Source organism: Vidua chalybeata, chromosome Z (assembly GCF_026979565.1).
Source record: "Vidua chalybeata isolate OUT-0048 chromosome Z, bVidCha1 merged haplotype, whole genome shotgun sequence".
In the NCBI taxonomy this organism is placed as follows: Eukaryota; Metazoa; Chordata; class Aves; order Passeriformes; family Viduidae; genus Vidua; species Vidua chalybeata.
This window is the reverse complement of record NC_071570.1, coordinates 13656127-13670868: the sequence shown is the minus strand read 5'-3', so window position 1 is coordinate 13670868 and position 14742 is coordinate 13656127. Positions and strand designations below refer to the sequence as shown.

Sequence of the window (14742 nt, the reverse complement as noted above, 5' to 3'; positions counted from 1 at the left end):
ATTTCCCCCCACCTCAGTCCCAGAAAAATACAAAGGCAAAATTCCAGTCTCTCATTTGTTACCAATTAACAAATAAATCCACAGTTTTCTGTAAGTTAATACAATAAATTTATGTTTTGAATCATTCATTCTCAATTTGCGACTTCGTTCTTGTCAGTAATTATTCTCTGCTGTACATGTCATTTACAGTACAGTTCCTTTCCATGTCACAACTATTAACTTAAACTGGGGTAAGAGGGTTTAAAAAAGGGGTTTGAGTAAAATAAATGTAAATTTACCAGCCTTTCTGGCTGTGATCTTGGAGCCATGCCGCAGCAAACGAATGCATACTTCCTTGTTGCAGTGGTTAACCATCCGCAAATGAATGCTTCTCTTGGTTTGGATTTTTACAAGACATTTCACCATGTTGACTATTAATTCCTCTTCTCAAAGTCTTGTAAAAGCTCTATCCATACCAGCTTTGACCTTTTATTAAGTTCCCACTGAGTTTTAAGAGACTAACACACAAGTCACTCTCAATGAATCAAATGACAAGCTTCTAACATGGCCAACAAAAATATCCCAGCAGGAACAGAACCAGAGGTTATTTTTAAACATTTCCAAATGCCTTATAATGTACAATACAAACTTTCACAGCACCCATCTCAGTTAGCAGTTGCTAGCATAACAGCTGAACCACACACAGAGGCATAAAAATATCTAAGGCACCAAAACACAGTGCAGTTTAAAAAGATGCCAGCATTTACAGTCCCATTATTTTTCTAAAATGCTTTAATATGCCAATAATGTCAGTTCCCCATCACTGCCTGGAAATTATTTGTAAATAACATGTAAATACAATGGAAAAATCCCATGCTGTGCTTACAAATCTTACTCACAAAGCGAACCAGTGAGACCAAAACACATTAATTTCTAGTCTAGAATAAAAACCTGACCTGCCCATGTAAACACACAAACAGAAAATTTCTAAGTCTGGAAAACAAAAATTCTCTCTTTACATATGAGCTCCAGTTCCCACTTGAGGACAGTTGTTGGACAGATTCTTGTTGCACGGAAAGAAGTGTTGTTTCAGAAGGCTGGGCACTTCCCTGTTCCTGCCCAGCAGAGATATATAGATTCCCAAAAAAGCATGATGCACCTATGCTGGCTGGTGATAACTTGCTCCAGCTGGGAGCTGGAAGGCACCCATATGCATAACATCACACTGTCCTAGTGGAAAAGAAACTCTTTCCTGGTACACCAATGCTACAGAGAAGAGACAAACTGGAAGGGGTGTACTGGAGGGGATGTAGTCTCTCACTTCCCAGAATACTTATCTGTAATGTTTATGACATTGTGCTATCTGAATCCTCATTATCTGACGTCCTTGTTCTCTTTGTACCAGAAAATCGGTGATGTGCTTACAAATATGTGGGAAAGAAAGGAGTAGGGGAGGGAGTCCCGCAAATGTCTATTTTACACACAGATATTTCTCTCATAAAAGGCAGCTGCTTCAAAGAAGCTTTTGGAAAGATGGCTGTCTTTCCTACATGGCCTGTATAGTACAAATATCCAGCAGAGGTCCTGTTTACTCCTTCCTCTGCCAGAGCAAAGATGTCTCTCTTCCTTTCCTTCTCTGCAAGCACTTTTTTGTAGGTGTGAGGAAAGATCAAGTACCCCTTTGCTTCCTATGTCCATTTTGCCACCCCTTTAAAAGTAAGATTCTGTCTTCTTTCATAATTTTTATTCTCATTACTGTTGTAACAGCCAAAAAGGATGATTAAATTCTAAGTGGTTGACTCTTCAGTGTGTACATGGCTACAAAAACTGGAAAGCATGAATTCTTACAAAAATCTAACCACCAATGTACAAGGACTCGAGTGTCAGCCAGACAAGGTTGTGAAAGATTTCCAACATTTGAAACATTTCCAAATGCCTCATAACATTGCAAACTTCCACAACATCCATCTCAGCTAGCAGTTGCTAGCATAACAGCTGAACCACACAGAAGCATAAAAATATCCAAGGCATCAAATCTTAGTGCAAGGGGAAAAAAAGGCCAGTGTGTTCCTACATACTGATGTTGAGAAGTAAAATCATATGTTTATGTTTAATGTGACCATGCTTATGCAAAAGAGAAATGACCATGTTCATTTCAAATTGCTGCCCATAGTTTTATCTGCACATAAGTAAGGGAGAAATCTTAAAATCTTACAACTGACTCAGAAACTCCTGAATTATACTAACTCTCAGCAAGAGACTGTTTAAAAAAATAAAATATTTGTACCTACAAAAGTTCCACATGCTTCTCCTCTACAACCAAATCTTACACAGCTGAGCACCCTCACAGAGTCTGATGGTAGCAGGTGTGTGCTCATTCCTACACATAAAATCATTAAGGTTGGAAAGATCATCAAGTCTGTTAACCCAGCACTGCTGTGTTCACCACTAAACCATGTCCCAGGCACCATACCCACACGCCTTTTGAATGCTTCCATGGAGGTTATTGATTCAACCATGTCCCTGGACAGTTTGTTCCAATGTCTGACCATCCTTTTGGTAAGGAAATTTTTTTTATAGCCAAACTAAACCTTCTCAGGTGTAATGTGAGGCCACTTTCTCTTGTTTGTTATTTACTACCTGGGAGACAAGACCAATCCTCACCTGGCTGCACACTCCTTTCAGGGAGTTGTAGAGACTGATAAGGTCACCCCAAGCCTCCTCAAGACTAAACAACCCCAGATCCCCCAAATGCTCCTCAGAGGACTTCTGCTCCAGACCTTCACTCACACCAGTGCTCTGGACATTGTCCAGCCCCTCAATGTCATTCTTGCAAGGAGGGACACAGAACTGAACGCAGGATTCGAGGTACAGCCTCATCAGCACTGAGCATAGCTCAGTTCTTGCTCCATGTGTAGTTGAACACATTAGGTTTTTTGTAGTGCTGCTATACAGATTCTGTGGCTGCCTTCTTTTACCATCTGATTTTGGTGAGACAGATTACTGCCTTTGCAGATGGTAGTCCATTGTCTCTGGATTTTCTAGCACTGGATGCTATCACAGCTTCACCTATTTAAGTAGACTATATATTTTTTTAAAAAAGGCAATACTATACCTCTCCAGTCACAGGATATTAATGTGGTTTTGACAATGTGATGAAAGCTTCTTTTCAATCACTTGATACTTCTGTGCTGAGATTTCATATATGAATCATTGATCTGATAACACTGACTTTTGCCTTTCGAACAACAAAAATGAAAGTATGCTTCACTGGGCTGAGACATATACAGAGATACCAAGGCTGTTTCATGTCTGTGGCACACTAAAGCAGTTCCGCAAGGCAGTGGTGTCAGTCTCAGAGATGGACAGCTCCCCTCTCCCCACCTCCTGCTCATGCCCTTACCCCAAAACAGGACCTTGGATGACCCTCTTGATGACCCAGTCGATAGTTGAGTCAGACAATAATAGGAGACTGCACAATTAAGGGGTTTTTGTTTGATTTTGGTTTTTTTGTTTTAAGTTGGTTAGCTGTTGTTATTTGGTTTGGTTTTGTTGTTTTGAATTTATTTTATTTACTTTTTTTTTTTTGTTTGGTTGGTTTTTTGGGGTTATTTTATGGGGTTTTGTTTGTTTGTTTGTTTGTTTGTTGTTGTTGTTAGGGTTTTTTAAACTCCTTCTCCTAGTTCACACTCTTATGATTAGTGCTGGTGCAAGGAAGAAGGTGGGAGTCCACAGAAGTGGATGCTGGGAAGAGAGCCAGCATCACTGTCGAAGAGCTGTGAGATCAGTTTAAGTTGCGATTTGATAATATAGCCAAGTTTTCTGCAGGAAAAGGCTGTAAAAGTCTAAATACTGTTAACTTAGCATCTGGTGATATTTAACAACATATAAATTATGCCATTAAATACCACCATCAAATATCTATTAGCTCATTATAGTAACAACAATCTGTCTGACTGAAAGGAAATGTAATTTTCAAACTTACGTAGCACAAACATTAAAACAAGCACTGTCTGGTGAGCATATAGCAATAAGTCACCAGTTTCCAAAAATGGATTTCATTGTCTAGAGTTGTAAGTGTGGTTACAGGACGCAAGCAAGGACATATGGATGCACACAGCAAGCTGTTGTTACTCTGCAGTGGTGACAACTACCCAGAGGAAGCCCAGCAGTGGTACTTGGCTGTTAGAAGGCAAATTCTCATATACATGTATTTCACAGCAGAGGTAAACAAGTAACTGTTAAAACAGCTGTTACTACTAATTATATAAAGGTATGCACACAGGCAATGTAATTCATTCTGTGCTTGCTACATTCAGTGTCCAAACTCTGAAGAATGAACAAAATATGTTCATACAACTCCTATAAAATCAAATTAGGACATACTCCTATGAAAAGGAAGATAGAAGATCAGCTCAGCTATTTTCTGTTTTCCATTAACCAGAACAAAGCAACAACAAAGACTGTATTTCCCAGCCTCTGAAACAATTATCTCACTATATCTCAAGCAAGAACCAGTGTCAGATTTTGTTTGGTTGGCTTCATTTTTATTAGGACAAAGGCAATTACCCTCATTTAAGCTGGCAATGGTGTTCATGTCATTGTTTTGTAGTGACTGTATCTCAAAAAGAAAGGTGTACAATGTGGTATTAAAAATATCAAGAAATAAAGAAATATATGCAAAACATTGTTATACAGAATAAATTCAGACTGATCTTCCAATAATATCCCATTTTGTCAAGGAAGATAAACTAAAGAAGATCTTTCCTAGTTGATCTTGAGACAGAGTAAAAATTTAACAAGGTAGAAATCCATTTAGATTTAAGTAAAATGTGCCGCTTTAAGCTTGTTAACATAAATAAAATATGCTGTTTAGTCTAGTAACTGCAGCACTAGCAAAACTGCCTCAGCTAAGGAAAAAGAATCTAATTTCCAAGCTAAAGAGATAAAAGATAAGAAAGACTCCTCGGACCTTAAAACAGACAGCGCGGAGTGACCCAAGAGTTCTCTCTGTACTTTCTGACAAAAACTGAGTAGAAGTGTAACTAGCTGTAGGTGTAATGTGAAATCAGAAGAATGAATATGCATAAACCTATTGTAAAATTCTATATTTAAATTAGCTAAAGTAGTGAAAAAAGATCGAGAGTTTTCAAGAGCACACATATCCTTTAAAAAAGAAAAAATCCCTCACATGCATCCAGCACTGTACTAAATCTATCATCCCTACAAATCTTTATAAAAATTGTAAAGTCTTGATTTTTCACCACAATTCAATCTACAAATAATGTCTTTTTTTGTCAAGGAAATTAAATTAGCAGACTAAAGCAGAAAGAAGGAAATATAAAAGTAAAGAGAATCAAGAAAAACAAAATATCCAGCAGTAAACAGCCTGTTTTCCCTCCTGAATGACTGCTGACAATATTCAGAAAAAGGTGCTGTCTTGAGATCCTTTAGCCTGACAATTTAGAAGATTTTTTGAAACAGAAATCAAATAGCAGTAACTTTCCTCACAATATATCTCTCATAAGGCTAATGTACAGTTTCCTGATATAGCAATCATTACTGGGTATAACATACAGAGGTTCAATGATTAGGAATACCGAATGAAAATTATTATATTTTCCCCATATCCCTGAGTGAGTATCACACCTTTTCCCATATGCTTTGCATAAATATCAGCAGGAATTGGGTAAGTGACTCACCTTCATCTAAAGGAACCTCTTCCTCCTCACAGGGAGAAGGAAGGAGAGGCTGCAGAGGTTCCATGTTGATTATGAGTTGCTTGTTCAAGGAGGGAGAGCTGCGACTCTGGGTAATGCTGGTTCTAAAAGAATGGGGAAAACAGGTTTGTTCAAAACAAAATAATAACAAACAGTTATTTCAGTTTGCTTACTGGAAATAACTGCAGTCCAGGAGGTCTCATCTCAGAATCATTTTGCATAAATTACTAGGCCTTGAGCTGTTGTAAGAAGCTCCCCACATTGAATGCTGCTTCCAGCTGTGTTATGTTGCAGCCTCCGCAGATGTAAACATTTCAACATCTGAAGTATGAGAGAGGTTTTGTGCTGATTTAGCTCCTTTACACTGCTTGACTTCCTTTCGTCTTAGTCAGGATTTCAGTGTGTTGCTCCTCTCCATATTGTACAGCAAACATTAATATTTGGATTATTTGGAAGGGAAAAGTTGTTCCATTGCCTCCAGAACTGGATAAAGGATTTGCTACAGTTTGAGCACTGAGGATCAAAGACCAAAGCAGGAACAACTGTGTCCCTGTGGTTTACAGATACAGAGTGCTCTCACTCATGCCCACGCACTCCAGATGCTGCCTCTACACCATGCCTCCCAGCACTCAGGCTGTTTTTCTTTCTTGCCTTACTTCATTCTAAGAGGCTTTCCTGGTAGCAGGTGTTAAATATGCTCTGGAAAGTTTTAGGAATGCTGCTGATTTTCTTCAGTCGTGATGTTTATTAGCCTAAAAATGGATCACTGAGAATACAAAATGGCTCTTTTGAATATGTTATCTAGGATTTACACAATACAGGCCTTAAGCAAGAGTCCTGCAGTAAATCTTAAACATTATATTATAAAACATTTACTTTGACAAAAGCAAAGATGAAATGGAAGAGTATTCTACTTGACTTGAAATGGCATATTGACACAGTGCTGAAGTTCCACAAAATGTATTTCAAGTCTGCACAAAAATCTCAACTTAAAATTCCACATAAACTGAACAAAGAACCTATTGCAAGTCAGAAGATGGAACTGTGTGTTGCTGAAGGTTTAGGTAAACTTGGGACATAGGTGTCCAACTCTTTACCCACACTACCTGTCAGTAAATATTCTGGGGGGATAAACAAGCTTTCTTGCTCAATTGACAAGATTTCTTGTGCCATGACACATGCCCAAAGATATTTATATCCTCATTTGCATTTTCTGATAACTATTTAGTTTAAATTTTCACTATCCACAGAGGGTTTTCACTCAGGTTATTATAATTATTGTCACTCCAACCCAATGGTAAATCCCTAGGCTTCTTATGCAATCCCCGAACTTTTGTGCTTGTTGTAAAAAGCTCTCAAACAACTCCCAAAATACAAGTTGTGCATTGGAGCAGCCATAGGCTTCTGCTTCATACTTATTTACAAAGATGCCTCATTCAGGCATGCCTTGGAAGCAAAACATTAAATCATTCATTTTGTATTTGGCAGAAGAACTTGCCACTACATTAATCCTGCATGACAACACACTCCAGCAGATTTTCAGTACACAGTGCTTTAAGTGTAATATCCAAACACAGAGATACTGAGCAATACCCTCCTCTCAACTGCATGTTTCTTTCTTAATGCAAGCATGGTACAACTGAATTGACTTTGAGGGTGAGAGCACATGGAGGAAAAACTTTATATAGATATATATCTATATGTTCAAATGAATATTTTCTTCTGAACGTTTCACTTCTGAAAAGCCATCATTTCCTATCCCCAAATTCTCTTTCACAGGGTAACTTTTTTTGAAACATGCCTCTTTTTTTGAGCTGAAAATTTTCCATACTTTTTGCCTGCTTGTGCTTTTAGAAGGATCAGATACCTCTGTCTCCCATTTCACAACCTGAGCTATAAAAGTACCTGAAATCATTATATTCCTTAGTCTTTCTAAGAAACTGAACTTGGAGCTTCCATAATATTACAAATACAAGCTTTGTAAGAAGGTTAATGATAAAAGAGATAGATTGCTATTTATGGATGTTAAATCCATACAATGTTGCTTTATGAACTGATATGCTCTCTGATCTGTTTCTTTATGTACACTAAGTTTTAAACTATGCATTTAAAATACTTCTAAATAGAGAAATCAAAGAAAAGCAAAATTCAAGATAAAAAGTAAATGTATGAAAATCTTTTCTTATCCTGGAACAAAGAAACTTCTTGGATAGTAGGCAATAATCTATTTCCTAAAATGAGCAACTAGTCTCATTTAAAATACAATTGTGTGCCCAAGTACTTTATACTGCCTCAATGATGCATCTATATTCTGCCTTCTGTTTTATCATTTAACATATTCTAGACCTTCAATTACCTAATTTTAAAATGTTTTAAAAACATGTTTGAAAGCAATCCTGCATGGCCTAACTATTAATTACATAGTAGGGCTGGACAACATATTATAAATATTTACTGCAAATATATTCCCATCTTTTAGTAAAGACAATCCACTTTTATCTAAAATATAGACAGAATAACAATACTCAATTAAAAATTAAAAAAAGCATATTCCCCCCAAACATGAAATCACAACAAAAAAAGGAATATGGCTGTAGAATGTTCAGAATGTTAAGTAACCTGTTTTTAAAAAAGGTTTCAAGTAGTTTTCCCTGAAGGCCTCTTTCTTTTCTGAAGAGCTTTATTCAGATTCTTAGGAATTTTTACTGTCACTGCAATGAGTGATAAGGATCTGAAAGCATTAGTTTGCTTGCAAAGTCTAGCAGCTTATTTCTTACAAGACAAATTTTCTTCTGAAAAAAAAAGATTCTGTAATATTTTTTTCCTCTTTACTGCATGAAATTCATGCTTTTTTTTCCATCCAACTGCATAATAGAAAAACAATGAAGTATACTTTGAAACATACCCATAAACATATACAAACCAAGAACTATCAAAATCAAAATCTAGGAAAGAAATTAGAGTGTACTTTTCTGTTAGGATAGTACAATGAGAGCTTATGACATAATAGAAAAAATAATAGAAGTTATCAATCTGACTGATTAGTAAAACTCAGCTTCAAAGCAGCACAGATTAGGTTCCTCTTTATAGGAGACATTTGTCTGAATTTTGTAGCATTGTCAGACATATATTTTTTAAGGCTTGCATGCGTAATTGTGAAAACTCAGAATGACAGCCAATGCAACTGATAGAAAAGGAAGGATAATATTTCTGTAGGAAGCAATAATCCTCCCTAGTCCTTAAACTTTAATACTGAATGTGGAGATATACCTGTGAACTTCAGGAGGTTCCCTCTGGATTTTAGAGCTTGCCTCCACAACCTCTTTGGCTACTTTTCCACTGCATAAAGATGAAATGAATATTCAAGTAAATACTAAAATACATGCCAAGAACTACATAAATGTAGACAGTTAAGTTACATTAAAAAAATAAAATAAAGGGGAGAAAAATGCAATAACGTACATATGTAATGTCCCAGAATAAAATTGTGCTACTTGCCCACAAAGCTACTAAAGAAAAAACAACTTTTTGTAATAGAACACCAGGGGTTGAACTGGACTGCCTCTTTATCTCACACCTGGTTCAGAGCTGCCCAGCTGCAGGGGGCATAAGGTCTCTGCACTGGCCACACATCCTAGTACAGAAGCTGCACCAAAAGTGGAGCTATCTGCTGGTGGAACTACTCTTGACAGAAGAGTCTATGTGAAAACTCCTGCTTATTTTTTAAGTGACGCTACAAAAGGCAACAGGAAGACTTACAAATTTTGATGTCAGCTAGGCATGAACAGACCCTCCAGCAGTAACAGCCCTGAATTTGCTATGAGTAATTACTTCAATTTTCTTACTTTCTGAAATTATTTCCATGAATAAGAAACAGCAAACACCCACCTGTATCGAAATCTACTGCCTTTAAAAAATACCTTGCTGCTGGACATTGTCTTGATCTGACTGGACTTTGCATACCTTGGATAAAAATAACAGAGGCTGTTAGCTTTTCAAGGACATAATAAGCAAAAATGAGCAAGGCAAACTACAAGCTTTGTTATTTTTATACCATAAAGTAATATTCAAAAAATGAGCTTTTCAACTTTTTTAAGGCCTTTATACAAACTAGACAATGAAGCACACATAAAATTATTTAGACAACATAGAATGACTGAACCTGGAACAAGTGATTGTCATGAAAACAAGAAAATTAAATGCAGACACTTGCTGCATTTCTATGAATTTTCATTCCCAGGATGAAGGAAAGACCATGATGTACTAAAGGCTCTGGGATGTGTGCCCTAACACCAGCTTGTTTGTGGGAAAATATGGCTATTTCTGCTTTTCCACTAGGAAAACAAAGAAATAATAGAGACAACAACTTGTCTCCTGAAGTAGGTGCTTCTCCAATATCTGTATTCAGTCAAATTCTTAGTAGCCTACATCATACCCTACTGCTTCTCTGTAATCAACAAGTACACAGCAACTTTTTATCTTTATAAAAAAGACCATAGAAGAGTACCTCACATGCCATTTCCTTGATGCTCTCTTGAAAAATGGTAAATTGATTTTGTACAGAGTCTCTAATTCCCAGACCCTAGTAAACAACTGTCCATGATTAGTATCTGCTTGAATAATTGCAAGTGACCCCTGAACCTGTATCAAGACAGGACTAAAGCTCTGTTTTTCAAAACATGTCACATCATCATGACCTTCCCTTAAATTCCAAGTCTTAAACTCTTCTAGGAAGAGGAGAGGACCAAATTTAACTAAGGCAAAGTGTCATTGCCCTGAGTTATTTACACAATCTGACAATGTCTGCTTTAATCTTATTAGAATATCTTGCTGGTATTATATGGAACTTAAACAAATGGGAATTATCTAATGCTGCTAAGTAACAGTCCCCACTGTACTGCTCTATTTCTCTGAAATGTGCGGAAACATTTCCTCTTTCAAAACGACTGTCTTAAGGCTTTACTTGTAGATAGTTTTGGCTTCAGTTTAATGTTTGAAAGATTATTGTTATTCTTTTGCACTCTGCATATCAAACATTACAATTTTCCAATCTATTGTTCATCTCCCTATCCATTGAGTAACATTACCAATCTTCATTTTATTAAAGAAGTCCTCTTGAAAGACCCACCAAAATTGAAACACGTGGGCATATCTTTAATCAATCATTGCTGAGGAATAATTCCACTCCATAAAGTAATTTGGAAAGTAGAAATACAGATGAGAGAAACAGCATTGAACACACCAAGGACAGAGAAGAACAAGGGGGAGGAGGTGCTCCAGGTGTCAGAGCAGATTCTACCAATGGAGAAAACTGTGGGGAAGGAGTCTGTCCCTCTGCAGCCAAATACAGAATAGATCTCCTCACTGCAGCCCATGGAAGACCCTGCAGCAGGCCAACATGCTCTGAAGAAAGCTGCAGTCCATGGAGAGCTCACACATGAGCTGGCTCCAGGCAGGCATTGTGGCCCATGGAGAAAAACACAAGATACAGCAGGTATATACTGAAGGACTGCGAGCCCATGGGAAGGACCCATGCTTGAGGAGTTCATGAAGGAGATTGGAGTACAGGAAGAGTGCAAGAAGGAAGGAGCAGCAGAGAGGAACTGCAATCTCCATTCCCCATCTCCCTGAGCTGCTCAGGACAAGGAGGACATAAAGGAGTCAGAAATGAAGGAGTAAAGGTGATCCTGGACTGAAACAGGGGCAGGGTGGTTTTAGTTCTGTCTCTGTTGACAAATTGAAATAGAGTGAAAAAGTTAAAAAGAAATTAAATTAAACTTCTGCAAGTCAAGTCTATTTTGCTTGTGACAGTAATTGGTAAGCAATCTTTCTATCTTTATCCTAAGCTATAGACTATTTTTCATACCTTTTCCTCTTGACCTGCTGAGTAGAGGGAGTGAAAGAGCAGTTGGGTAGGCATCTGGCATTTAGCCAAGATCAAACCCCCTAAACAATGTATTTGTGACCAAAACCCAAATAGTTAATATTACAGCCATTTCACAACAAGAGCAGAGAGGTGATATTCCTGTGAGTCTCCCTGAGACATTTTTACATGGATCTAATTTCTACTCAAAGAAAGTAATTTGTCTTCTTTAGGGGGAAATAATCTCCTGTTCTCTATTTATTTCTTGTAACATGAAATGAAACTACTCAAACACCATGCAGTATTTTCCTACTTAAATCTACTTACAACTGAAAATGCTTCCGGATAAACTTCAAATTAGCCTTTAATTATAGACTATATTTAGGCTTGATATAGTCTCAAGCACAGTAAAGGTTGACATAGAGAATTAACAAATGCATTTTGCCAGCTCTTACTTCCTATTTCTTTTTTCTATCCAATTGAATATATCAGTATATTTTGATCTACTATCATATATTATTGTATCACTGTTAAAACTAAAGAGAGTATCTTCTCCAAATTAAAGCAAGTTGTTAACATTCAGGTTAGAAGATATATTTTTCCTACTTCATTTTTATTTACCCTTACAGCAGCCCCCTGTTGTGGTTGTGTGCTAACACAGAAGCAGTAATATTTATAAAATATGTGAGAGACTGTAAGGAAACACTAAGTAGCAAGAATAAACGCTACATGCCTAGAGGGAAGCATCAATAAACAGATCTGACAAAGTCAACGGAGGGCAGAAAGAATGCAGAGGCATTATTAATGAGGAATTATTATTAGGTTCTCTTTCAGGAAATAGGGAGGTAGATAGTATTCTCTTTTTTTGTCACTTTACAGGCTTTTTATGTATAACAAGATCACAGGTATCTTTTAAAATGTATGTAAGAACATTTTCTTTTCTTCCTTAAATTGTTAAAGAGAACTGTTTACTTTTCAATCAACTCTTACTAAGCCTTGGATTTCAAATGGAAGAACAATTATCTCCTGTCAGAAGAGCCCAGAGATTCAAGCATGACAGATTTTTTCCTTTATTCTCAAGATATTCCACAGCAGGGCTAAGATTAACAGCTGTGTTCCCAGATGCAAGTGCAGTACTCTGTCCATCCAATATCTCACTACAGAGCAGCAAAAGCATTGCACTGGAGCCAAAACCCTCCTGTCTCATTTGGATTTTAAACAATTTCTAATACTGTCTTGAAGTGAAATAATATTCCCCATTAACTTGTATATTTTCTATTTACATTTTGCCTTCTGATAGTTAAATGAAACATTTCACAATGAACAATCTTCCATTCACATGCACTTGTTTTTTTACTTTTAGTATTGATAATGACTTCAGGCATACATACTTGTAAAAAGCCTGGTTCTCCACCCCACACTTCCAAAGATGCTTGCAGGCTGCTGGTGTAGAGGTATGGAATGACAGCACAGCCTTCTTCTAAGCGTAAGGAAAAGAAACCAAATGAAAGCAGTGAAAATGTTGAATTCTCAGAGATTGAAATAGCTCTACCTAATGGCATCACCTTTAACCAGATACACTGAAGACCAAGTTTTCCTGTGTAGTGTAAATCTGTGGTTCACCTACAGATGTACAAATAATACATAGATGATATTTAAACTACCCAGGCAATTTTTGCAGAAACAAAAGAGATGCTTCAAGGGGGGGAGGAAGAGTATATGTACAAGCGGCCTTTAAAGCAACCGTATAACTGGTCAAAATCAAATGAGGGAAATCTCTGTGTTCAATATTCCACATCACACAGTTGCTGCAGTACTTACCACCCACCTCTCCCTCCTCCCTACCATGTGACATCCTACCATCAAAATTTCCTTGCAACCACATGAGCAGTCCTGATACCTCTGGCATTATTTCCTTCCTTCACCTCCATTCAAAACCATAACCTTAGACTATATCACTCTGATCTAGGGAAAGAACTGATTATAACATGCTGTAGGCAAAAGTCTCTAGGATTTCAATGACAACAGCCCAGTGATAAGACCCCTAATTACATGAGACACACACTAACCTTTTCAGCTCACCAAGATTTGAGGATGGGATTGTAATTATCAAAAGAATACCTCACATTGATCCAGGTATCAATGCTTACTTGAATTTGCAATCATACACAGACATCTTCTATACTTGAGAGTGGGTGAGTACAGCTTTAGCACTTAAAAATAAATTAAAGCTTGATGCCAAAGGCGTACAAAACCACGAACAATCCCCATAGCGCTGGATGACTATTAAGTGAGAAATGTCTCAACTTTTTGCAAATCAGACATTTTCAAAAATTACTCACATTAATTAATATTTTATATTTTAGTTACAATATTAAGTACAATTATTGATTATTTAGTGGTTTGTTTATTAAAAACATGTTATGTCTTATACAAATACAGAATCTTAATCAAATACAGAAGTTCTGTAAAAATATTAAACACAACCTCTTTCTGAGCTCCAAACACATAGAATGTCTTCCCTTCAAATTTCAGTTTATAGACATCACACCTAGAAAGAGAAAAAATATTTAAGTAGAGGAAACAAATTATAGATCTACGAGTAAGAAAAGTAACTACCATGTAATTTTTCCTGATTACCAAAGTCAAGCAGGCAATCAAATGACAAAAGCCCTCTACAGGTTTTACAAGATTTATGGTAAAATTATTTAATAGTTTAATTTTTAAAAGACCATAAGCCCAGAGTATTTCTCTTTCATTCTTATGTACCTTTAAAGAATTAACTTCTTCTGCTGGAAAGTGAAGAGGAAATTAAAGGTAGACAGAGGCTTATATTTATATTATATTTATGGTACAGTTTGTAATTCTTCTTACATCTTAATATCTTACAATGTCTATCGTAATTGAGGGAAAGATAATGTTCTTTTCTCTATACATATTTATCTGAGTCTTCATATCACACATCGTAGTAACAGACTACTTATTACAGAACACAACAAGAAGAAAAAGAAAGTGTTTAGCAGCATTTGTTATAGATAGGCTTTTTGAGTTGCAAAATCTATATCAAAATTTAATTTAATCAAGGTTCAGTGCTCAATCTTCATATGGCATAACAGTGCACCATAAAAAGGCAATGTCATGTAATGGAAATTTTGTCATTACCAGAGTTAAAATGGAGCC

At 36.7% G+C, this 14742-nt stretch overlaps 1 protein-coding gene across 4 annotated transcripts in view; it reads right to left on the bottom strand.

Annotated features, from left to right (window-relative positions):
- Positions 1 to 14742, bottom strand: part of FRMD3 (FERM domain containing 3) — a 123544-nt gene that overhangs the window by 6453 nt on the left and 102349 nt on the right. For all 4 annotated transcript variants that reach the window (XM_053931588.1, XM_053931589.1, XM_053931592.1 and 1 more), the window contains 5 exons: positions 14050 to 14113; positions 12954 to 13042; positions 9588 to 9662; positions 8970 to 9038; positions 5682 to 5803 (listed from right to left, as the gene is read on the bottom strand). In XM_053931588.1, the coding sequence (XP_053787563.1) occupies positions 5682 to 5803; positions 8970 to 9038; positions 9588 to 9662; positions 12954 to 13042; positions 14050 to 14113 (419 nt within the window). The remainder of the gene's footprint in view (positions 1 to 5681; positions 5804 to 8969; positions 9039 to 9587; positions 9663 to 12953; positions 13043 to 14049; positions 14114 to 14742) is intronic.